Below are 25,943 nucleotides of genomic sequence, written 5' to 3' on the forward strand. Positions count from 1 at the left end.
AATGAAGAAAGAATGTTTGAAAAATAAAACAAAAGAGTAAGTCCAAAGAACAAAGGGAAGAAGGGAGAAAAAAGCAAGATGTAGAAGAAAAAGAAAATGATTAGAAAGAAATGTGAGAAGAAAGAGACCAGATGGAGGTCTAACTATATGAGCATCAGAGGTGTGCTTTTACCTTAAATCTTAAGAAAAAAATGATTATACTAGTTTTCAAGCTATGATGTTGTACATTTTGTGTATCTTCTTTATTACACTTCTAATAGTCTAATGAGTATGAATCATTAACAACCCCCCCCCCCCAAAAAAAAGCATACCCAGCATATATGAAATAATCTGGAAATACTTTTCAGGACAATTGCATTCTTTGTATTCAAACCATAGCCTGCAGTCTTTTGACAGCCTATCTTAAATAGGGAATTGAAATGTTTCTTCATTCTATTCTACGGGCTATATAGTTGTGTCTCTTGTTTCCATAGTGTGATATCTTTTAAAAGGGGAACCTTGTATTATCTTTTTATGGCTATCAGCCAGGGCAGCACTGATAAATAGAAAACACTCAATAAACACTTCAATGAATAAATTATATATAAAATAATGAAATATTGAACATTAGCAGACTTTGTATAAAAAGTGAACATTTTGTTTCATACAATTTATAACATGAAGCAAGGATTCATTTTTTCCTTATATAGACTGCTGCTGCTGCTGCTGCTAAGTCGCTTCAGTCATGTCCGACTCAGTGTGACCCCAGAGACGGCAGCCCACCAGGCTTCCCCATCCCTGGGATTCTCCAGGCAAGAACACTGGAGTGGGTTGCCATTTCCTTCTCCAATGCATGAAAGTGAAAAGAGAAAGTGAAGTCGCTCAGTCGTGTCTGACTCTTAGCGACCCCATGGACTGCAGCCTACCAGGCTCCTCTGTCCATGGATTTTCGAGGCAAGAGTACTGGAGTGGGGTGCCATTGCCTTCTCCGCCTTATATAGACTAGATCTTGGTAAATGGTGCAGGTGAAACAAAGTAAAATATTTGCAGGCTTAGAAGACAAAATCTCAGTAGTTTTACCCCATATTTGTTCTATGCCTCCAATTTCATCAACTAACCTATACTTCATGCTATGAAGATCAAAAGAAAATAAATTTATTGAGCACATTCCATGTAGTTACAGAAAGTGACATAGATAAAACTGATACACAATCTCAGTTGGTCAATTTGTAAGCAGTCCTCTTCAGGGGTTCCCAGGTGGCGCTAGTGGTAAAAACCTACCTGCCAGTGCAGGAGACATAAGAGACATCGGTTTGATCCCTGGGTCTGGAAGATCCCCTGGAGGAGGAAATGGCAACCCACTCCAGGACAGAGGACGGAGGAGCCTGGCAGGCTGCAGTCCATGGGGTTGCAGAGAGTCAGACACGACTGCAGCAATTTAGCACTTAGCACTCTCTTCAGGTAATGACAACTAGCTTCCGCTTGAGATGTGCTGAAATATCCTATCTTAACCCAAGTAAGGGTATTTGGATAAATATAGCCTAAGACTCCCTTCCTTTCTTGCTGATGTTCATCCCCTCTGAGGGTTCCTTAGGGCATTAAGCTAAGATAACATGAGCCAGTGTTCATGAAGTTTTTCATTAAACATCAATTCTCTAAATTCTCCAAAAAGCACAGAAAGGAGGGATAGATTTAAATTACTGTATATTCAGAATTTTTTAATTTTTTTAATTTAAATTTATTTATTTTAATTGGAGGCTAATTACTTTATAATATTGTATTGGTTACTCAGCCATTAAAAAGAATACATTTGAATCAGTTCTAATGAGGTGGATGAAACTGGAGTCTATTATACAGAGTGAAGTGAGCCAGAAAGCAAAACACCAATACAGTGTATTCAGATTTTTTATCTTACTAGCTGGGTTTCTTTAATACTATCCTGACTTGGGGGAGGGGGCTACTTTTAGCTTATATTGAATATGCTAGTTAACTGGTAGTCATTTTCTGCTAATACTTAATGAAATCTAGCTTAAATTTTTATTTTTAAGTCCAAATGAATTATCAACTAGTCAATGCAAGAATCAATGTACTTTCATAAGACTACAACAGATGAAAAAAATGACTTCATTTCAGTTCAGTGGCTCAGTCATGTCCGACTCATTGCAACCCCATGAATCGCAGCACGCCAGGCCTTCCTGTCCATCACCAACTCCCGGAGTTTATTCAAATTCATGTCCATTGAGCCGGTGATGCCATCCAGCCATCTCATCCTCTGTCATCCCCTTCTCCTCCTGCCCCCAATCCCTCCCAGCATCAGGGTATTTTCCAATGAGTCAGCTCTTTGCATGAGGTGGCCAAAGTATTGTAGTTTCAGCTTTAGCATCAGTCCTTCCAGTGAACACCCAGGACCGATCTCCTTTAGGATGGACTGGTTGGATCTCCTTGCAGTCCAAGGGACTCTCAAGAGTCTTCTCCAACATTACAGTTCAAAAGCATCAATTCTTTGGCGCTCAGCTTTCTTCACAGTCCAACTCTCACATCCATACATGACCACTGGAAAAACCATAGCCTTGATTAGATGGACCTTAAAATGATTTACATATGACTAAACAATTATTTGGATTCATGTAGTCTCCTGGACTTATTTTCTGAGTTTTATTTTAATGACAATTAAATCTAGTATTTTGACAGGTGGAATTATCCAAATTCTATTATTACTAAGCAGATTGAAAGTTTTTGAACTGGTTGGTGAACCAGTTTCATGATGTACCTGGGTACAATTTCATTTTGAATGAAAATGTTTTCTGTTTCAATTCTTATTGATCTCTCTTTTCATTTGATCATTGTCTTAAGAAAGTGGCCAAGTGGGAAACAATAGCAAATATTTCTATTTAGAATCATAAATTCTACATTGGCCCCAAATCACATTTAGATTTGTCTATATGGAGAAAGTCTGTAAGGCTAATTTCTTAGTCTTCTTCTCCATCTGATAATAAATTAATTTTTGTGAACCTACTATGTAAAGAGTGCTGACTAAAATTCCGTGTTAATTTTGCAGGTGATGGAAGTTAAAGGACAAATGATCCATGTCTCGGAATCAAATTCCATTTTATTCTTGGGTTCTCCATGTGTGGACAAGTTGGATGAACTTATGGGACGAGGGCTACATCTCTCGGACATCCCTATCCATGATGCTACTCGAGATGTCATCTTGGTTGGCGAGCAGGCAAAGGCCCAGGATGGGCTGAAGAAGAGGATGGATAAATTAAAAGCAACTTTAGAAAGAACTCACCAGGCCCTGGAAGAAGAGAAAAAGAAAACAGTGGATCTTCTATACTCCATTTTCCCTGGTGATGTAGCCCAGCAGTTGTGGCAAGGGCAGCAAGTACAGGCCAGAAAGTTCGATGATGTCACCATGCTGTTTTCAGACATTGTTGGCTTCACAGCCATATGTGCCCAGTGTACCCCCATGCAAGTCATCAGCATGCTGAATGAGCTGTACACAAGATTCGACCACCAATGTGGATTTTTGGATATTTATAAGGTAATGGGATTTGGTTGTTTATATAAAAGTATTTTTAGTGGTAAATTATCATCTTCATTAAATTACAAGCATGCAATATATTTTTCTATTTAAACAAGAATAAGTGATGGATAATTTTCATTTAGAAATATTCAGAATACAAGTATATCTGATCTTTGAGTGAATTTTCGCTATGAGTTGATTTATATATTTGTCAGAAAGGAAAAATTCTATGGAACTAATCTTCTAAATTCATTATTATCAAAAAGATAAAATAAGCTTGCTGAAATATTGGCAACTTTTAACCATGTAATTAATTTTCCTTAAAGAGTAGGATTATAATATAAACTAAAAATTTTATATTGGTAGTTAAAAGGAACAGCAGTATATGTTAAAACATATTAATTATTAATGTAATTAAAGTAATAATTTACTTTATAAACTAATAATTTACTTTATAAAGTAATAATTAATTACTTAACATATTAAGTATTTTCTACTTCATTGAGAATTAATTGAGATCCTTTTCATTCTTAAAAAAATGCGTATAAATGTTCTAGCTATTGTCCAAATAACCAATGATTTTTATTGGAAGCATGTTAATTTTCCAAGTTACTTGATGGAAGAGTTTTGAAAATGTGTGCAGGTCACCATTTGTTAGCCTGATTTGGTGAGCTACTTATTAATTTCTTTTTCTTTATTTTTAAATGGCAGATAATTGCTTTACAATGTTATGTTGGTTTCTGCCATATATCAGCATGAATCAGCCATAAGTATATATACGTTCCCTCCCTCTTTGAATCTCCCTCCCACCTCCCTTCCATCCATCCCTCTAGGTTGTCACAGTGTAACACTAGATTCAGATCCCTGTGTTATACAGCAACTTCTCATTAGCTATCTATTTTTTATATGGTAATATATGTATTTCAGTGCTGCTCTCTCAATTTGCCCCACCCTCTTCTTCCCGCACTGTGTCCATACGTTTGTTCTCTATGTTTATAGAGTCTCTATTTCTGCCCTGCAAATAGGTTTATCAGTCCCAGTTTTCTAGATGCCATATATATGTGTTAATATATGATATTTGTAGTGCTGCAATGAACATTGGGGGTCATGTGTCATAATTTAAAACAATTATGGTTTTAATTTCTTACTAAAATTATAGCAATATTTTGAGTGATTCAGCTTTCCATCCATCTAATGAATAACTGTGACTTTACATTGTGCATGGATTACATAGTAAATGACTTTTTTTTTTAATATGAAGGACAGTCATTACTTTTAGTAAAAACAAACTAGTTGAACTAGTGATTTTTATTTTCTTTTTTACATCATCTAAACTTCTCTTCATAGTATGATCTTCACATAAGCAGATTCAAAAAGAACTTGTTTTACATTTTAGTTTCATATTATGGTCCAGAGGGTGTTTTTGTTAAGGTATATCTCCTTTAGGGAAAGATATTCACTAGTTTCATTAAACCTTTCTTCAAGAGGTCTTCCCAAACCACAGATTGAACCCTGATCTCTTGCACTGCAGGCAGATTCTTTACCACTTGAGCCACTAGAGGTTACTTATGCATGCTACATAGCCAATGTTAAATATTTTAGAAAGCCTCTTCTGAGTAGTAAACATTCAATGTGATATATGTATGAGGGATTTGCCTTGATATATAAAATATGAGTTTTTATAAATTAACTTTCTTATATTTTATTTTTATGTAATTTATGGTAGAAGTAGCCAGTGTCTGATGCTAAATGGAGACATATGAATCTATCATTGTCAATGCCAGAAAATAAAGCAGATTGTCCTGAATTTCCAGCACTATTTTTCCTTCACACTGTGTACACTATTTATTTTGGGGGGCACCTGACTTGCAGGATCATAATTCCCCAACCAGGGATTGAACTCATGAAGCAGTAATAGCACACAGTATTAATCACTGGGTAGCCAGCGAATTCCCTAGACTTTGTGCACTACTGCACAAGATCTGCAACCACAGTCTCTCCCTTCTAAATCACTGATTTGCCATGCTTGTTTCCTTCAGCTGGAGAATTCCATGGACTGTAGAGCTCATGGAGTCACAAAAGAGTTGGGTGTGACTAGCAACTTTCACTCACATTCATTTTTTCTTATGAAATTTTAGTGATAAATTTTAAGGTAAAATGATACCAGAGCCAGTTTTTTAATTTTTTTTTTAAATTGGATGTAAGATTCTTTAAATTCTATAGTGCTTTACAATTTTTCAAAATTTTCATACACATGACTTTATATAATACCACAGGAAACGCTTTTTTACCCTCAACCCTATTTTGCCCCCTCCCCTTCACTCTCCCTATTGATAAACCACTAGTTCACTAGTTTAATCTTTATATCTATGAAAAGTCTCCTTCTTTTCTGTTAAAGCATTTGTTTTATTTTTAATTTTCAATATGTGATATCATATAGTATTTTTCTATTCTGCTTGACTTATTTCACTAGGAATAATGCCTGCTAAGTCCATTCATGTTATTGCAAATGGGAAAATTTGATTGTTTTTATGACTGAGTAGTGTTCTATTGTCTGCATAAAACACATCTTCTTTATCCATTCATCTGTTGTTAGACACTTTAGGTTGCTTCCATTCCTTGGCAATTATAAATAATAAATAATGCTCCTAGGAACTTTGGGAGCATCTTTTTGTATTAGTCTTTTTGTTTCTTTCTGATGTATACCCAGGAGTAGAATTCCTAGGTCATATGGTAATTCTATGTTTAGTTTTTTGAGAAACCTCAAAATTGGCTACTTTTGTACCAGTTTACCTGCCGACTGGCTGCACCAATTTATCAATATTTTCCCACGAACAGTGTAGGAGGGATCCCTATTCCCTGCATCCTCACCAACTTTTATATTTTGTTTTCTTTTTAATGATAGCTATTCTGACCTCTGTGAGGTGATATCTCCTTGTGGTTTTGATTTGCATTTCCCTGTTGATTAGCAATACTGAGCATCTTTTCATGTGCTCGTTGATCATCCATTTTTATCAAGTTGCTAATATTTTTGATGTTGAGCTTTATCAGATGTTTGTGTATATTGGATATTAACTCCTTATTGGTCATATCATCTGAAAATATCTCTTCCTGTTCAGTAGATTAGCAAGGAGGGGACATACCTCAACATGATAAAAGCCACATATGAAAACCCGAGATCTAACATCATACATCATACTCAATGGTGAAAATATGAAAGTATTTCCTTTAAGGTCAAGACAAGACAAAGATGTCCACTCTCACCACTTTTACATTTTTGGAAGTTCTGGCCACAGCAGTCATATAAGAAAAAGAAATAAAAGGAATCCAAATTGAAAAAGAAGTAAACTTTTACTGTCTGCAGATGATATGATACTATACATAGAAAATTCTAAAGAGGCCACTAGAAAACTACTAGAGCTCATCAATTAATTTGATAAAGTTATACAAAGTTAATATACATAAATCTGTTACATTTCTGTACACTAACAGTTAATATCAGAAAGAGAAATTAAAGAAGTAACCCTATTTATGATTGCATCAAAAAGAATAAAATACCTAGGAATAAATCTGCCTAAGGAGTAAAAGGCCCACACTCAGAAAACTGATGAAAAACACTGATAAAAGAAACTGAAATAGAGAGAAAAATATATCATGTTCTTGAGTTGGAAGAATCAATATTGTCAAAATGACTGTACTATCCCAGGCAATCTACAGATTTAAAACGATCCCTGTCAAAATGCCAATGACATTTTTTACAAAACTGGAACAAATGATTTTAAAATTCATGTCAAGAGATACGAAAGACCTCAGTGTGCCAAAATAATCTTGAGAAAGAAAAACAGAGCTGGAGGAATTGAGCTCCCTAACTTCAGACTATACTCCAAAGCTACAGTCATCCAAAGAGTATGATACTGGCACAGAAACAATCAATCAGTGGAACAGAATACAGAGCCCAGAAGTAAATTCCAACAGTTTTGGTCAATGAATCTATGACAAGGGATATAATCTAAGGCAAGGATATATGACAGAGAAAATACAGTCTCTTTAATAAGTGGTGCTGGGAAAGCTGGACAGCTACTAGTAAGAGAATAAAATTAGAACATTCTCTAACACCATACACAAAAGTTAACTCAAAATGGATTAAGCTCTTAAATGTAAGGCAAGATACTATAAAACTCCTAGAGAAAAACATCAAACACTGTTTGACATAAATTTCAGCAATATATTTTTTTGAGATCCATCAACTAGAGTAATGGAAACAAAAGCGAAAAATAAGCAAATGATTAAACTTAAAATAGTTTGCACAGCAAAGGAATATATCAACCAAGCCAGGTATGTGAGTCAATTTCTGTTTTGTAAATAAGTTCATTTCTGTTATTGTTTTAGATTCCACATATAAATGATATCATATATTATTTATCTTTGACTCACCCCACTCAGTAAGACAATCTCTAGTTCCATCCATGTTGCTACAAATGATAGTATTAATATTTCATTCTTTTGATGTTATCATATTCCATCGTGCATATAAGCCAAATTTTCTTTATCCACTCCTCTGTTGGTGGACAGTGGGTAGCTTCCATTTCCTGATTATTGGAGTGCATTGCTTTTTGAATTAGAGTTCTTATCTTTCCCAGGTATATGTCCAGGAGTGAGATTGCTGAATCATATGATAACTCTATTTTTAGTTTTTGATGGAACCTCCAGACTGTTTTCCATAGTGGCTGCACTAATTTACATTCCCACCAACAGTGTAGCAGGGTTTTCTTTTTTCTACTCTCTCCAGCTTTTATTATTTGTATGATAATGTTCATTTTTACAGGTAAAAGGTGATAAAACCTCATTGTAGTTTTGATTTCATTTATCTAATAAGTATTTGCATTCCTCTAATAAGTAGCAATGTTGAGGTTATCTGTATGTCTTCTTTGGAGAAATCAATTTAGGTCTTCCATGCTTTTTTTGACTGGTTTGTTTATATTTGTATATTTATAGTTCTATGAGCTATATATATATATATATTTAGAAATAAAGACTTTGTCAGTCACATTGTTTCCAAATATTTTGTCCCAGTCTGTAGACTGTCTTTTTGTTTTGTTTATGGTTTCCTCTATTACAAAAAACCTCTTGATTAGGCCTCATTTTTTTGTTTCTATTTATTTTGTCTCAGAAAAATGATCTGAGAAAATATTGCTATGATTTATCTCAAAGAGCATTTTTCCTATGTTCATTTATAGGAGTTTTATGGTATCATGTCTTATATATACAATTTTAAACTATTTTGAATTTATTTTTTATACAATATTAGAGAATGTTCTAACCTCACTGATCTACATGTAGCTGCCCAGTTTTTCCAACATCACATGTTGAAGAGACTGTCTATTCTCCATTGTATTTTCTAACCTCTGTTGAAGACTAATTGAGTGGGTTTATTTCTAGGTTCTCTAGTCTGCTCCATTGATCCATCTGTTTTTGTACCTATACCACATTGTTTTGATTACTGTGGCTTTGTGGTATTGTCTGGAGTCTGGAAGGATCTTCATCCAGCTTTGTTCTTTTTACTGAGTATTGTTTTGGCAATCCTGGTTCTTTCATGGTTGCATATAAATTTTAGGATTATTTGATCTACTTTTGTGAAAGTTGCATGGGTAATTTGATAAGGTTCACTTTAAATCTGTAGATTTCTTTGGGTAGTATGGCCATTTTAATAACATTAAATCTTCCAATCCAAGAGTATTGGATATCTTTCTGCTTCTTTGAATCACCTTCAGTTTCCTTTATATATGTTTTATAGTTCTCAGCATATCAGTTTCTCACCTCCTTGGTCAGGTGTACTCCTAGATATTCTGTTTTACTTTTGATCTTATTTTAAGCATTTTTTTTTTTTTTTTTTACTTTCTCTTTCTGATGTTCTTTGTGAAAGTGAAAGTTGCTTAGTCATGTCTGAATCTTTGTGACCCCATGGACCTACACAGTCCATGGAATTCTCCAGGCCAGAATACTGGAGTGGGTAACTGTTCCCTTCTCCAGAGGATCTTCCCAATCCAGGGTTTGAACCCATGTCTCTCACATTGCAGGTGGGTTCTCTACCAGCTGAGCCACCAGGGAAGCCCAAGAATACTGGAGTGGCTAGCCTATCCCTTCTCCAGTGTATCTTCCCAACCCAGGAATCCAAACGGGGTCTCCTACATTGCAGGTGGATTCTTTACCAACTGAGCTATCAGGGAAGTCCAATACTTCATTGTAGTGCAAAGAAATGCAAAATATTTCTGTGTATTAACCTTGTATCATGCTACATTGATTAACTTATTTATCAGTTCTAAGAATTTTTGTGTGGAGTCTTTCATCTACATATAATGACAATTTTACCTCTTCCCTTCACATTTGGATATCTTTTATTTCTTTTCCCTGTCTGATTCCTCTGGCTAAGACATCCACTACTATGTTGAATAGAAATGGTGGGAATGGCATCCTTGTTTTGCTCCAGAATATAGCAGGAAGGCTTCTAGTTTTTCAGTGTTGAGTATTATGTTGGCTGTGGGTTTGTCATAAATGACTTTTATTATGCTGAGATATGTTCCCTCAGTACCCACTTTGGTGACAGTTTTTATCCTGAATGGATACTGAATTTTATCAAATGCTTTTTCTGTACCTATTGAGATGATCTTTTGATTTTTGTCTTTTCTTAATGTGGTGTACTACATTTATTGATTTGCATATATTTAGCCATCCTTGTAGCATATTGAAAAGCAGAGACATTACTTTGCCAACAAAGGTCCATCTGGTCAAGGCTATGCTTTTTCCAGTGGTCATGTATGGATGTGAGAGTTGGACTGAAGAAGGCTGAGTGCTGAAGAATTTATGCTTTTGAACTGTGGTGTTGGAGAAGACTCTTGAGAGTCCCTTGGACTGCAAGGAGATCCAACCAGTCCATTCTGAAGGAGATCAGCCCTGGGATTTCTTTGGAAGGAATGATGCTAAAGCTGAAACTCCAGTACTTTGGCCACCGCATGTGAAGAGTTGACTCATTGGAAAAGACTCTGATGCTGGGAGGGATTGGGGGCAGGGGGAGAAGGGGACGACAGAGGATGAGATGGCTGGATGGCATCACCGACTCGATGGACTTGAGTCTGAGTGAACTCCAGGAGTTGGTGACAGACAGGGAGGCCTGACGTGCTGCAATTTATGGGGTCGCAAAGAATTGGACATGACTGAGCGACTGAACTGAACTGAACTGAGCCATCCTTGTGATCTGAAGTGAATTCAGTTTGATCATGCTGTATAATCCTTTTTATGTGTTACTGTATTTGTTTTGCTAATATTGTATTGAGGATTTTTTCATCTATATTCATCAAAGATTTGGGGCTATATTTTATTTTTTAGTAGTATCTTTGTCTGGTTTTGGTATATAGGGGATAGCCAACTTTGGGTCATTTTTTATTCCGTTTTCTTGTTCTTTTTTCTGGGATTCTTACTTGGTATAGATTCCATGCTTTATAATATCCCATAGGTCTCATGTGCTGCTTCCATTTTTTAAACTTTCTCTCTGCTTTATGATTGGGTGATTTCTGTTATTATATATACTTTTTAATTGATTTTTTTCTGCTTTTTCCCTCCATTTTATTTATTTCCTCACTGAAATTTATTATTTTTTTCTACTGAATTAATATCATTTGTTATTTTCATAATCCTTTGGATTGTAGGTTAGGTTGTTTTTTGAGGAAGTCCTGTATTGCTATGAATTTGCTTCTTAGGACTGCTTTTGTTGAAGTCCATAGATTTTGTACAGCTGTGTTTTCACTGCCATTTGTCTTGAAGTATTTTCTGGTCTCCTCTTTGATCTCATTGTTGGCCCACTGATATTTTGTTTAGTCTCCACGCATATCTCACTGTATATTCCTTCCTAGGAGCTGTCCACTGGTACTGTACATTACCTACATATGAATCTTCAAATTGTGAACTTTCAAAGATGGGAATTTGTGTTCACATGTCCAGTCATGTAAGTTAGTTCATGTGTCTGGCATACATTGTACCAGCATGCATCCTCTACAAGGGGTTGTGCTTTTGTGAACTATACTGGACAGTAGTATATAGAGTGCAGTAGGATAATGTCTTTACTTCAAGCCCAGGTATCTGGAAGTGTAAAAGTAAATGTAATAGCAATGGTGATATAGCTGGTACTGCTAAGAAGAACCAAGCAATAACAATGGAAACAAAAGTGAAATAATTGAGTGAGTGAAGTGAGGCAAAAAGATGGTAGAAATCACTCATTCTTATAACATGAATTGTTGAACCATTGGCATGATTCTAAAGAACAAGATCATGGAACATGTGAAGTCTGCTGTGCCAATGATGTTGAAAATAATATCAATGAAATGTGGAAAAATGATGGAGCAGATGGAGAAAGTTCTCAGATGCAGAATCAGCATCAGCAATCAGTCCCACTCAGCTTAATACTAATTCAAGAGAAAGTTAATAGTCTTTATGAAGACTTGAAGAATAAACATGGCAAAGAATCAGAGGGAACATGTTTTAATGCCAGCCATGACTGGTTTTATTGGCTTAAGGCTTGAGCCAAACTTCACAAATTAAAAGTAAGTATCAAAGAAGAAAGTGCAGATAAGATGGCTGCTCAGGAATTCTTGAAATGCTTTGAGAAATTATTGATTAAGGTGTGTATTTACCCAAGCAGGTTTTTAATGTGGATGAGACAAGATTGTACTGGAAGAAAATGCCAGACAAAGTTACGCCAGCATGGAGGAAAAGTTGATCTCAGTCCATAAAGCAGCAAAGGATATGCTGACTGTTGTTTGATGGCAGTGCTTCTGTTAATATGAAGCTGAAGTCTGTTTTAGATTATTATTCAGAAAACCCCAAAACTCTTAAAATCATAGCCAAGGAGTGTCTTCCTGTTGTGCGGAAGAGTAAGCCCAAAACCTGGTTACAAAATGTCATTTTACAGGACTGATCTTTAAAATACACTATCCCAGAGATAGAGAAATATTGCTTGGAGAAGGGCATTCCATTCTGCATTATTTTGTTACTAAACAGTGCTCCTGGTCACACATCATTCACGGACAATTTTGTTTTCATTTTACCATCAAAGTAGTACATATGTCACTCAATATTGCTTCACTTATCCAACCAATGGACCATGTAGTTATATAGTGACTTTAGAAATACCATTTATGTCACATTTTTTGTCAGACAGTAAATGAATGATAAAACAATCTTGTGACAATTTTATTTTTTTTATTTTTTTTAATTTAATTTTATTTTTAAACTTTACATAATTGTATTAGTTTTGCCAAATATCAAAATGAACCCGCCACAGGTATACATGTGTTCCCCATCCTGAACCCTCCTTCCTCCTCCCTTCCCATACCATCTCTCTGGGTCATCCCAGTGCACTAGCCCCAAGCATCCAGTATCGTGCATCGAACCTGGACTGGCAACTCATTTCTTACATGAAATTTTACATGTTTCAATGTCATTCTCCCAAATCTTCCCACCCTCTTCTTCTCCCACAGAGTCCATAAGACTGTTCTATACATTAGTGTCTCTTTTGCTGTTTCGTACACCGGGTTATTGTTACCATCTTTCTAAATTCCATATATATGTGTTAGTATACTGTATTTATGTTTTTCCTTCTGGCTTACTTCACTCTGTATAATAGGCTCCAGTTTCATCCACCTCATTAGAACTGATTCAAATGTATTATTTTTAATGGCTGAGTAATACTCCATTGTGTATATGTACCATAGCTTTCTTATCCATTCATCTGCTGTTGGACATCTATGTTGCTTCCATGTCCTGGCTATTATAAACAGTACTGCGATGAACATTGGGGTACATGTGTCTCTTTCCCTTCTGGTTAGATGGACTATTACATCTTTTTGTTGGTGTTCAGTCACTGAATCATGTCTGAATCTTTGTGACCCCATGGACCACAGCACACCAGGCTCTTCTGTCCTGGAATTTTCTCAAATTCATGTCCATTGAGTTCGTGATGCTATCTAAATATCTCATCCTCTGCTGCAACCTTCTTCTTTTGCCTTCAGTCTTTTCCAGCATCAGGGTCTTTCCCAATAGTCAAAGCTTCACATCAGGTGGACAAAGTATTGGAGCTTCAGCTTCAGTATCAGTCCTTATAATGAATATTCAGGGTTTATTTCCATTAGGATTGGCTTGCTTGAAATCCTAGCTTTCCAAGGGATTCATCAGAGCCTTCTCCAGCACCACAGTTCAAAAGCATCTTTTCTTTGGTGCTCAGCCTTCTCTGTGGTCCACCTCTCACATTTGTACATGACTGCGAGAAAAACCATAGTTTTGACCTTTGTCAACAAGTGATGTATCTGATTTTCAATATGCTGTCTAGGTTTGTCATAGTTTTCTTTCCAAGGAGAAAGCATGTTTTCATGGCTGCAGTCACTGTCCACAGTGATTTTGGAGACCAAGAAAATAAAATCTATCATTGCTTCCACTTTCTCCCCTTCTGTTTGCAATGAAGTGATGGGACCGGATGCCATGATCTTAGTTTTTTTTTAATGTTGAGTTTTAAGCCAGCTGTTTCACTCTCCTTTTTCACCTTCAGCAAGAGGCTCTTTAGTTCCTCCTTACTTTTCTCCTTTAGGATAATGTCATCTGGATATCTGAGGTTATTGATATTTCTTCAGGCAATCTAGACTCCAGCTTGAGCTTCATCCAGCCTGGCAGTTGGCATAATGTTCTCTGTATATAAGTTAAATAAGCAGGGTGACAGTATATAGCCTGACGTATTCCTTTCCCAATTTTGAGCCAGTTCATTGTTCCATGTCCAATTCTAACTGTTGCTTCTTGACCTGCATACAGATCTCAGGAGGTAGATAAAGTGGTTTCGTATTCCCATCTCTTTAAGAGTTCTCCACAGTTTGTTTTGATCCACACAGTCAAAGGCTTTAGTTTACTCAGTGAAACAAAAGGAGATGATTTTCTGAAATGCCCTTGCTTTTTCTATGATCCAGTGGATCTTGGCAATTTGAGCTCTGGTTCTTGCCTTTTCTAAATCCAGCTTGTACATCTGGAAATTCAGTTCACATTCTGTTGATGGCCACATTAAAGGATTTTGAGCATGACCTTGCTAGCATGTGAAATGAGTGCAGTTGTGCAGTATCTGAACATTCTTTGGTATTGCCCTTCTTTGGGATTGGAATGAAAAATGACCTTTTGCAGTCCTGTGGCCACTGCTGAGTTTTCCAAATTTGCTGACATATTGATTGCAGCACCTTAACACTGTCATCTTTTAGTATTTTAAATAGCTCAGCTGGAATTCAATCACTTCCACTATCTTTGTTGGTGGTAATGCTTCCTAAGGCCCACTTGATTTCATACTCCAGGATATCTGGCTCTAGGTGAGTGATCACACCATTGTGGCTATCTGAGTGATTAAGATCATTCTGTATAGTTTGTCTGTGTGTTCTTGCCACCTCTTTTTAATCTCTTCTGCTTGTGTTAGGCCCATACCATTTCTGTCCTTTATTAAGCCCATCTTTTCATGAAATGTTCCCTTGATCTCTACTTCTCTGAAGATATCTCTAGTCTTTCCCATTCTATTGTTTTCTTCTATTTCTTTGCATTGTTCACGTAAGAAGGTTTTCTTACCTCTCCTTGCTACTGTTTGGAACTCTGCATATAGATGGGTATTTGTTTCCTTGTCTTCTTTTCTTCTCTTTTCATTTCTCTTCTTTTCTCGCCACTATTTGTAAGATCTCCTCAGACAACCCTTTTTGCCTTGTTGCGTTTCTTTTTCTTGGGGGTGGTTTTGGTCACCATTTCCTGTACAATGTTACAAATCTCCATCCATTGTTCTTCAGACACTCTATCTATAAGATCTAATCCCTTGAAGCTATTTGTCACTAGTACTGTATAATCATAAGGGATTTAATTTAGGTCATACCTGAACTTCCCTTGTGGCTCAGACGGTAAAGCGTCTGCCTACAATGCAGGAGACCTGGGTTCGATCCCTGGGTCAGGAAGGTACTCTGGAGAAGGAAATGGCAATCCACTCCAGTACTCTTGCCTGGAAAATCCCATGGATGGAGGAGCATGGTAGGCTACAGTCCATGGGGTCACAAAGAGTTGGACACGACTGAGTGAATTCACTTCACTTCACTTCATACCTCAATGGCCTAGTGGTTTTCCCCACATTCTTTAGTTTAAGCCTGAATTTTGCCAAAAGAGGACGATGATCTGAGCCACAGTCAACTCCAGGTCTTGTTTTTGCTGACTGTAAAGAGTATCTTCAACTTCGGCTGCAAAGAATATAATCAGTCTGATTTTGGTAGTGACCATCTGGTGATGTCCATGTGTAGAATCATCTCTTGTGTTGTTGGAAGAGGGTGTTTGCTATGACCAGTGTGTTCTCTTGGCAAAATTCTGTTAGTTTTTGCTTGCTTCATTAGTATTCCAAGTCCAAACTTGCCCCCTACTTTTGCATTCCAATCCTCTATGATGAAAAGGACATCTTTTTTTTTTTTTTTTTGGTGTTAGTTCTAGAAAGTCCTGGTGGCTCAGTCATTAAAGTATCTTTCTGCAGTGCAGGCGACCTGGGTTGGTTCTCTGGGTCAGGAAGATCCCCTGGAGAAGAAAAGAAGAAAATGGTAACCCACTCCAGCCTGGAAAATCCAATGGACAGAAGAGCCTGATGGGCTATAGTCTGTGGAGTCACAAGAGTCAGACATGACTTGGTTACTAAACTACCACCACCACTAGAAGGTCTTATAGGTCTCATCAGTTCAGTTCAGTTCAGTTCAGTCGCTCAGTCATGTCCGACTCTTCACAACCCCATGAATCGCAGCACACCAGGCCTCCCTGTCCATCACCAACTCCTGGAGTTCACTCAGACTCACGTCCATCGAGTCAGTGATGCCATCCAGCCATCTCATCCTCTGTTGTCCCCTTTTCCTCCTGCCCCCAATCCCTCCCAGCATCAGAGTCTTTTCCAATAAGTCAACTCTTTGCATGAGGTGGCCAAAGTACTAGAGTTTCAGCTTCAGATAGAACAGGTTAAATTTAGTTTCTTCAGCATCAGTGGTTGCTGCATAGACTGGATTACTGTGATGTTGAGTGGTTTCCTTTGGAAATGAACTGAAATCATTCTGTCGTTTTTAAGACTGCACCAAAGTACTGGATTCAGACTATTTTGTTGTCTATGAAGGCTCCTCCACTTCTTCTAAGGGATTCCTGCCCATAGTAATAGATAAAATGGTCATCTGAGTTAAATTTGCCCCTTCCCATCCATTTTAGTCACTGATTCCTAGGATGCCAATGTTCACTCTTGCCATTTCCTGCTTGACCACATTCATGGACCTAACATTCCAGGTTCCTGTGCAGTATTGTTCTTTACAGCATCAGATTTTACTTTCACTGCTAGATACATCCACAACTGAGCATCATTTCCACTTTTGTCCACCACTTCATTCTTTCTGGGACTATTAGTAATTGCATCTGCTCTTCCCCAGTAGCATATTGGACACTTTCCAACCTGGTGGCTCATCTGCCGATGTCTTTTTGTATCTTTTTGTGTCTTTTTTATATTTGTATCTGCTGTACCTTTTTTCTTTTTTGTACCATTCATGGGTTTCTGGTGGCAAGAATACTGGAGTGGCTTACCATTTCCTCCTCCAGTGAACCACAGTTGTCAGAACTCTCCACTATGACCTGTCTGCCTTGGGTGGCCTTGCATGGCATTGCTCATAGCTCCATTGAGTCAAGAAAGTCCCTTCGCTGTGATAAGGCAGTGGGCCATAAAGGGGAGAGAACAGCAAGACAAGCTAAATGTATAGAAGTAGGTAGGAAGTAGAATGTATAGGTATTTACTGAAATTTAGCTATTTCAGTGTTTATGTTCTTAGTCATAAAAGCAAGGTGAAGGCATTGAAGACTTGAATACAAGAGTGACCCAAGTAGATGTGCTTTAAAAGAAATCACTTCAACAATAGTATGGGAGGGATGGGTGGGAAGTAGTCAAATATAAGGATATTAATGCCATAATTCAGTTGAAGAATGGTGGTAGCATTACCTGGACTGGTTAGACATGTACAAGAGTCAGTGCTGGAACCTTGAAGTAAGTGGTCAGTTTTGTCTACTTAATATTGGAAGTATTTCTCTTTCATCATTCATGCAAATCACCTGGTCACCTGAATATGTTCTTGTTTTGGAATTATGTAGGCTTAAACTGTATTGAATGAATGTTTTAGAGCCATGTGACAATGACTATGACTTGGAAAGGTAATTCACACATTGTCTATGTTGACCTAGCTCTTCCTATAAACATTTATAATGAAATTTGACTCAATCATAATTCTCTACATGTCTATTATGTTAGCAAGGTGCTAGGCCCTATTGGACTTAAAATATATCTTAAAACTAATTTAGAAAAATGGTACAGATGAACTTATTTTCAGGGCAGGAAAAGGGGCAAAAATGTAGAGAACAGACATGTGAACCCAGAGAGTACTTGAAGGGTGGTGGGGCAATTTGGGAGATTGGGATTGACATATATATACTGCCATGCACAAGATAGATAGCTAGTGGGAAGCTGCTGAGGGGGAAACTGGGTCTTCTTCTGATGGGTGGGGCCATGCTCAGTAAATCTTTAAACCAATATTCTGGTGATGGGTGGAGATACAGGAGACAGGGGTCAAGACCATCCCTAAGAAAAAGAAATGCAAAAAAGCAAGATGGCTGTCTGAGGAGGCGTACCATATAGCCATGAAATGAAAAGAAGTGAAAAGCAAAGGAGAAAAGGAAAAATATACCCCTTTGAATGCAGAGTTCCAAAGAATAGCAAGGAGAGATAAGAAACCCTTCCTCAGTGATCAGTGCAAAGAAATAGAGGAAAACAATAGAATGGGAAAGACTAGAAATCTCTTGAATAAAATTAGAGACCAAGGGAATATTTCATGCAAAGATGGGCTCAATAAAGGATAGAAATGGTATGGACCTAACAGAAGCAGAAGATACTAAGAAGAGGTGGCAAGAATACACAGAAGAACTGTACAAAAAAGATCTTCACGACCAAGATAATTATGATGGTGTGATCACTCACCTAGATCCAGACATCCTGGAATGTAAAGTCAAATGGGTCTTAGGAAGCATCACTAAGAATAAAGCTGGTGTAGGTTATGGAATTCCAGTTGAACTATTTCAAATCCTAAAAGATGATGCTGTGAAAGTGCTGTACTCAATATGCCAGCAAATTTGGAAAACTCAGCAGTGGCACAGGACAGGAAAAGGTCAGTTTTCATTCCAATCCCAAAGAAAGGCAATGCCAAAGAATACTCAAACTACCACACAATTGCACTCATCTCACACTCTAGTAAAGTAATTCTCAAAATTCTCCAAGCCAGGCTTCAACAGTACACGAACCGTGAACTTCCAGATGTTCAAGCTGGATTTAGAAAAGGCAGAGGAAACAGAGATCCAATTGCCAACATCCATTGGATCATTGAAAAAGCAAGAGAATTCCAGAAAGACATCTATTTCTGCTTTATCGACTATGCGAATGCCTTTGTGTGGATCACCACAAATTGTGGAAAATTCTGAAAGAGATTGGAATACCAGACCACCTGACCTTCCTCCTGGGAAATCTGTATGCAGGTCAAGAAGCAACAGTTAGAACTGCACATGGAACAACAGACTGGTTCCAAATAGGAAAAGGAGTATGTCAAGGCTGCATATTGTCACCCTGCTTATTTAACTTATATGCAGAGTACATCATGATATACACTGGGCTGGATGAAGCACAAGCTGTGCTTCAAGCTGGAATCAAGGTTACTGGGAGAAATATCAATAACCTCAGACATGCAGATGACACCACCCTTATGGCAGAAAGCGAAGACCTAAAGAGTCTCTTGATGAAAGTGAAAGAGGAGAGTGAAAAAGTTGGCTTAAAGCTCAACATTCAGGAAACTAAGATCATGGCATCCTGTCCCATCACTTCATGGCAAATAGATGGAGAAACAATGGAAACAGTGGCAGACTTTATTTTGGGGGGGCTCCAAAATCACTGCAGATGGTGACTGCAGCCATGAAATTAAAAGATGCTTACTCCTTGGAAGGAAAGTTATGACCAACCTAGACAGCATATTAAAAAGCAGAGACATTACTTTGCCAACAAAGGTCCATCTAGTCAAGGCTATGGTTTTTCCAGTAGTCATGTATTGTTGTGAGAGTTGGACTGTGAAGAAGGCTGAATGCCGAAGAATTGATGCTTTTGAACTGTGGTGTTGGAGAAGACTCTTGAGAGTCCCTTGGACTGCAAGGAGATCCAACCAGTCCATCCTAAAGGAAATCAGTCCTGAATATTCATTGGAAGGACTGATTTTGAAGCTCCAATACTTTGGCCACCTGATTCTAAGAACTGACTCATTTGAAAAGACCCTGATGCTGGGAAAGATTGAGGGCGGGAAGAGAAGGGGACAACAGAGGATGAGATGGTTGGACAGCATCACTGACTCAACGGACATGAGTTTGAGTAAACTCCGAGAGTTGGTGATGGACAGGGAGGCCTGACATGCTGCATTCCATTGGATCGCAAGGAGTTGGACATGACTGAGCCCCTGAACTGACTGACTGAACTGACTGGAAAGCTGCTATATAGCATAGGGAGCTCAGCTTTTTGCTCTGTGAAGATCTAGAAGGGTGGCATGGGGGATGGGGCCAGAGAGAGATTCAAGAAGAAGGGGATATGTGTATACATATAGCTGATTTACCTTGTACAGCAGAAACTAATACAACATTGTAAAGCAATTGTGCTTCAATAAAAATAATAGTCTAAAAAAGAAAAGGGTCTTGATAGTAAAAAATAAAATAGAAAAATATTTTAAAAATGAAAGATAACTAAAACATTGTTTCTGCCTTCAAAATTAGACTTAACAGTCTAGACAGCTTGATATTAGAGAAAGTATGAACACAAATGAATGCAGAATAAAAGATGGAGAAACCAAGTTTTATTGGGGTTCTAAAAAAAGCAATGATGGTATCCTATTGAAGGATTGCAAATACTTTGAGAAAAGATATGGCATGAAGATGGATTTAGAAGTGACAAGTTTGACTCATGCAAGATAGTTTGGGGAAAATGTATTTTTTAAAACCGTTTTTAATTTGAGGGGATAAAAGCTAGTATTTACATAGATAATCTGAGGATGGTAGGATTTACAGAAGTTTAATTATCTTTTGAAAATCAAATTCTTAGTGGAGTATTTCCATTGAAGTTGCTAATTTGTCTACACTATTCACTTAAAACGAGATTTTAATTTTTAGGGTAGTTTTAGCTTTACAATAAAACTGAGCAGAGGGTACAGAGCTTTCCCATTATACCAGTACCCTTATACATGCATAGCGTTCTACACTGTAAACATCACTCACTAGAATGATGAGTGACGAAGGATGAACCCATTGAGATGTCATCATCACCAAGTTGGTAGTTTTGACGTACATTATATGGATTTGGGCAAATATGTAATGATGTATATACATCATTATAGTATTGTACAGAATATATCCACTGCTGTAAAAATCCTCTGTGCTTCATCTACTCATTTCTCTCAACCTCCAGCAACAAAATTTTGTTGTCTCCATAATTCTGTCTTTCACAGAATGTTGTGTAGTTGAAATCATATAATGTGTAGAACTTTCAGATTGACTTGTTTCACTTAGTTACATGCATCTAAGATTCCTTTGTCTTGTCATAATTCGATCTGAATGTACCAGTTTGTTTATTTATTCACCTACTGAAGGATATCTCACTTGCTTCCATATGTAAATTTTTGCACAGATATCTATTTTCAACTTCTTTAGGTAAATACTGATTGCTGAAAAGATTGTGTCATAAGAATTTGTATAGTAGCGTAAGAAAGAACCAAACTGTCTCCCAAAGAGGCTGTTGTTATTGTTGTTCCATCACTCAGTCATGTCAGACTCTTTGCAGCCACATGGACTGCAGCATGCCAGACTTCCCTGTCCTTCCCCATCTCCCGGATTATCTCAAACTCATGTCCATTGAGTCAGTGATGCCATCCAACCATCTTGTCCTCTGTCATTCCCTTCTCCTCCTGCCTTCAATCTTTCCCAGCATCAGGGTCTTTTCCAGTGAGTCGGCTCTTTGCATCAGGTGGCCAAAGTGTTGGAGCTTCAGCTTTAGCATCAGTCCTTCCAATGAATATTCAGGATTGATTTCCTCCAGGATTGACTAGTTTGATCTCCTTGCAGTCCAAGAGTCTTCTCCAGCACCACAGTTCGAAAGCATCAATTCTTCAGTGCTCAGGCCCTCTTTATGGTCCAAATCTCACATCCATGCATGACTATTAGAAAAACCAAAGCTTTGATAAGACAGACCTTTGTTAGCAAGGTAGTGTCTCTGCTTTTTAATACACTGTCTAGACTTGTCATAGCTTTTCTTCCAAGGAGCAAGCATCTTTTAATTTCACGGCTGTAGTCACCTTCCACAGAGATTTAGAAGCCCAAGAAAATAAAATCTGTCACTGTTTCCTATTTCCCCATCTGTTTGCCATGAAGTGATGGGACTGGATGCCATGATCTTCATTTTTTGAATGTTGACTTTTAAGCCAGCTTTTTCACTCTCCTCGTTCACCTTCATCAAAAGGCTGTTTAGTTTTTATTCACTTTCTGCAATAAGAGTAGTTCCTCTTCACATCTCTGTGTCTGAAGTTATTGATATTTCTCCCAATGGAAAGAGTCTGTACCGTTTTTAATTCCACCAGCAATGACTGAGTTCCTGTTGTTCCATATCCTCACCATCAGTCAGTGTTCGGGATTTTTATCATTCAAATAAGTTTATAATGGTACCTCACTGTGTTGAAATTTGCATTTCCCTGATGATATATCCCTGGGTCAGGAAGATCTGGAGAAGAAGGCAACCCACTCCTGTATTCTTGCCTGGAAAATCCCATGGACAGTGAAGCCTGGCAGGCTACAGTCGATAGAGTTGCAGAGTCAGAACAACTGAGTGACTTCACTTTCACTTTGATGATATATAATATGGACCATCTTTTAATACGTTTATTTGCAATCTATATATCTTCTCTGTGAAGTGTGTATTATAGTCTTAGGCTAATTTTTACACTGGATTTTTTTCTTTATTGTTGAGCTATTTAAGTATTTTAGATAATAATCCTTTATCGGATATGTTTTCCCAAGTATTTTCTCCCTGTGATGTGTCCTCTAATTCTTTAGACATTATCTAAGGACAGAAATTTTTAGTTTTAATATAACCCAGTTTATCAGTTCTTTCTTTCATAGATTGTATCTTTGGTGGTGTTATCAAAAAAAGCATCACCATAGCCAAGGTCATCTAGTTTTTCTCTTATGTCATCTTCTGCCGGGGTCCAGCCCTGGTGGATCCAGGGAATTCGAAGGGAAGAAGGCTTTGGCAAACTGGATACAATAGCTTTAATTAAATATTAATTAGAGATATAAAGAGTAATAGAATAAGGACAGCTCAGTGGGAAAATTCAGTGGAGAAAAGAGGCTGAATAACTTGGTTTACGCAGAAAACCAATAAAACTTCAAGACAAGAAGTGTGCACCACCCACGTAGGCCACAGGCGTCTTCCCATTCTCCCGAGGGAGAGGAAAAACTAAGGCCTCCCCGGTCAGATCTTAGAAGCCCAGGCATAATTAGTAGGCTTGGCGGGCCTCCGCTCTCCAGATGGGAATTCAGCCAGAAGGTGAAAGAAAGAATGACATGAGGAGACCAGTCTTTCGAGGAACTGATCCCATTCTTTATTTTCCAGGGTCTGTTTTTATACACTGAGATGTGATACAAAAGTCACGCGGGGTCAGCAGTCCTGACTTCTATTAAAGTCAGGTGCTTTATACAAATGTATACAAAGGTCTTAGGGGTGTTACATCATCTTCTGGCCAGGGGGCCTGCTAACAATTTATGACCCTGTCCTTGTGACAGCGATCAGTCAACCAGAACACTTATTTCTCCAGGGGTGATTATTCTTAAAACAGAGCCACCTTCCAAAGGTACCAGAATGGTTACATTCTTATAAGGTGAGGATGCAGTGGGTTTTAATTAAGGAAAGAATTTGCTTAGCCTAAGGTCTAATGTGATTAATATCAAGGGTTAATACTTATTTCTTCTATATATTCATCAATGTGTATAAGGGCAGGGGATGTGGAGACTTAGCAGCAAACATTGGTTCAACAAATGAAAAAACCCTTCACCAGTACAATTTCTAATCAGCCCACTATACTATACTAATAGTTTTCTAACTTCTCTAAAGAACCTGTTTTTAGAAGGTTTCAAGCATCTCGTGCCTCTCACCGTTGGGAGGCTGTGAACAATCACATTTGGCCAGACAAGCCTGTCAGGCAGGCTAGAGAACCTTCAGAGGAGTTTGTAGGTTGAAACACTCTCACGCCCAGGAATTATTATTAACTGGAGCTCTAAGTTAACTCTTGGAGAAGGCAATGGCACCCCACTTCAGTACTCTTGCCTGGAAAATCCCATGGATGGAGGAGCCTGGTAGGCTGCAGTCCTTGGGGTCGATGGAGTCAGACACGACTGAGCGACTTCACTTTCACTTTTCACTTTCATACATTGGAGAAGGAAATGGCAACCCACTCCAGTGTTCTTGCCTGGAGAATCCCAGGAATGGCGGAGCCTGGTGGGCTGCCATCTATGGGGTCGCACAGAGTCGGACATGACTGAAGCGACTTAGCAGTAGCAGCAGCAACTCTTTTTCAGAGAGAGGTGGTGGGGGACAGCCCCCCGTAAAGTCAGAGGTGTAGGTGAGAGCACAAAGCAGTAAAGTAGGCAGACTCTGGTTTTGGGGGTAGATGCTCGAGAATTTCCAGGGGGACTCCTGAGGCTCAATCCTGCCTTTGTGTATGCCAAGCCTCCTTCCTCATGACCTTTGCCATGAGCGGAGTTCCTCATGCTGGCTCCCGGCAATCTTCTAGGAGTTGCATAGGTTTTTATTTTGCATTTAGATCTACCCACCATTTTTAGTTAATTTTTTGATAGGTGTCTGCTGCTGCTGCTGCTGCTGCTGCTAAGTCGCTTTAGTCGTGTCCAACTCTGTGCGACCCCATAGACGGCAGCCCACCAGGCTCTGCCGTCCCCAGGATTCTCCAGGCAAGAACACTGGGGTAGGTTGCCATTTCCTTCTCTAATGCATGAAAGTGAAAAGTGAAAGTGGAGTCGCTCAGTCGTGTCCAACTCTTAGCGACCCCATGGACTGCAGCCTACCAGGCTCCTCCGCCCATAGATTCATATTTTTGTATGTAGATGTCCAGTTGTTACAGCACGATTTGTTAAAGACACTATCTTTGCTCCATTGTTTCCTTTGCCCCTTTGTTGAAGATCAGTGGACTATATTTATTGGGTCTTCTTCTAGACTCTATTCTGTTTAACTGATCTATTTATGTATCCTTTTACTGATACCATCTTGTCCAAATTACTGTAGCTTTGTAGTAAATCTTGAAGCTATTCACTTTTGTGACATCAACTAACATGATTTAGCACTAATTATGTACTTACTGAAAATACAGCTGCTGCTGTTGCTAAGTCACTTCAGTCGTGTCCGACTCTGTGTGACCCCATGGACTGCAGCCCACCAGGCTTCTCCGTCCATGGGATTCTCCAGGCAAGAACACTGGAGTAGGCTGCCATTTCCTTCTCCAATGTATTAAAGTGGAAAGTGAAAGTGAAGTCGCTCAGTCTTGTCTGACTCTTAGCAACCCCATGGACTGCAGCCCACTAGGCTCCTCCATCCATGGGATTTTCCAGGCAACAGTACTGGAGTGGGGTGCCACTGCCTTCAGACATTCACTATTCTCTGGTGACACATTTAAAGTTCTGATAAATCAGGAATCTCTGGAAAACTTTTCTAAAAAATCGTAGGCTCAATTGTTATAAACAGTGAATGTGTGGATTCCAGGGAGAGAAATAACTGGGTATAAATGTAGGTGGTGGGGGTACAAAAAGTTTGCAAAGAACATTGAGTTATTCCTATCAATTGAAGCATGGAATAAATTAGGATGACAGTGATGGGTAAGGGTAGGATATTAGAGCCATATTAATGACGATCTTACAGGAGCGTCTACTATGTAGCAGAAAGAAATTTTCAGTTGCCACATCTAACTTGAGGATTTACAAGAAAATTTTGACCAGAAAAAAAGTTGTCTATCTGTCTGTCATCTATATCTATCATAGTTATTTAGTTGCTAAGTCATGGCTGACACTTTAGCAACCTCATAATCTATAGGCTTCTAGGCTTTTCCTCTGTCCATGGAATTTCCCAGGCAAGAATACTGGAGTGGGTTGCCATTTCCTTCTCCAAGGGATCTTCCCAACCCAGGGACGAAATCCATGTCTCCTGCATTGTAGGTAGATTCTTTATCACTGAGCCATCAGGGAAGCCCATC

General features: G+C 38.2%; 1 protein-coding gene across 1 annotated transcript in view; it reads left to right on the forward strand.

The window, feature by feature from the left end:
* GUCY1A2 (guanylate cyclase 1 soluble subunit alpha 2) overlaps positions 1-25,943 on the forward strand; it is a 479,090-nt gene that overhangs the window by 293,545 nt on the left and 159,602 nt on the right. The window contains exon 5 of the mRNA XM_086339009.1: positions 3,038-3,523. Coding sequence (XP_086195135.1) covers positions 3,038-3,523 — 486 coding nt within the window. The remainder of the gene's footprint in view (positions 1-3,037; positions 3,524-25,943) is intronic.

This window comes from Bos grunniens, chromosome 15 (assembly GCF_055505025.1).
Source record: "Bos grunniens cultivar Pamir isolate PY7600 chromosome 15, Bosgru_T2T1.0, whole genome shotgun sequence".
Lineage (NCBI taxonomy): Eukaryota > Metazoa > Chordata > Mammalia > Artiodactyla > Bovidae > Bos > Bos grunniens.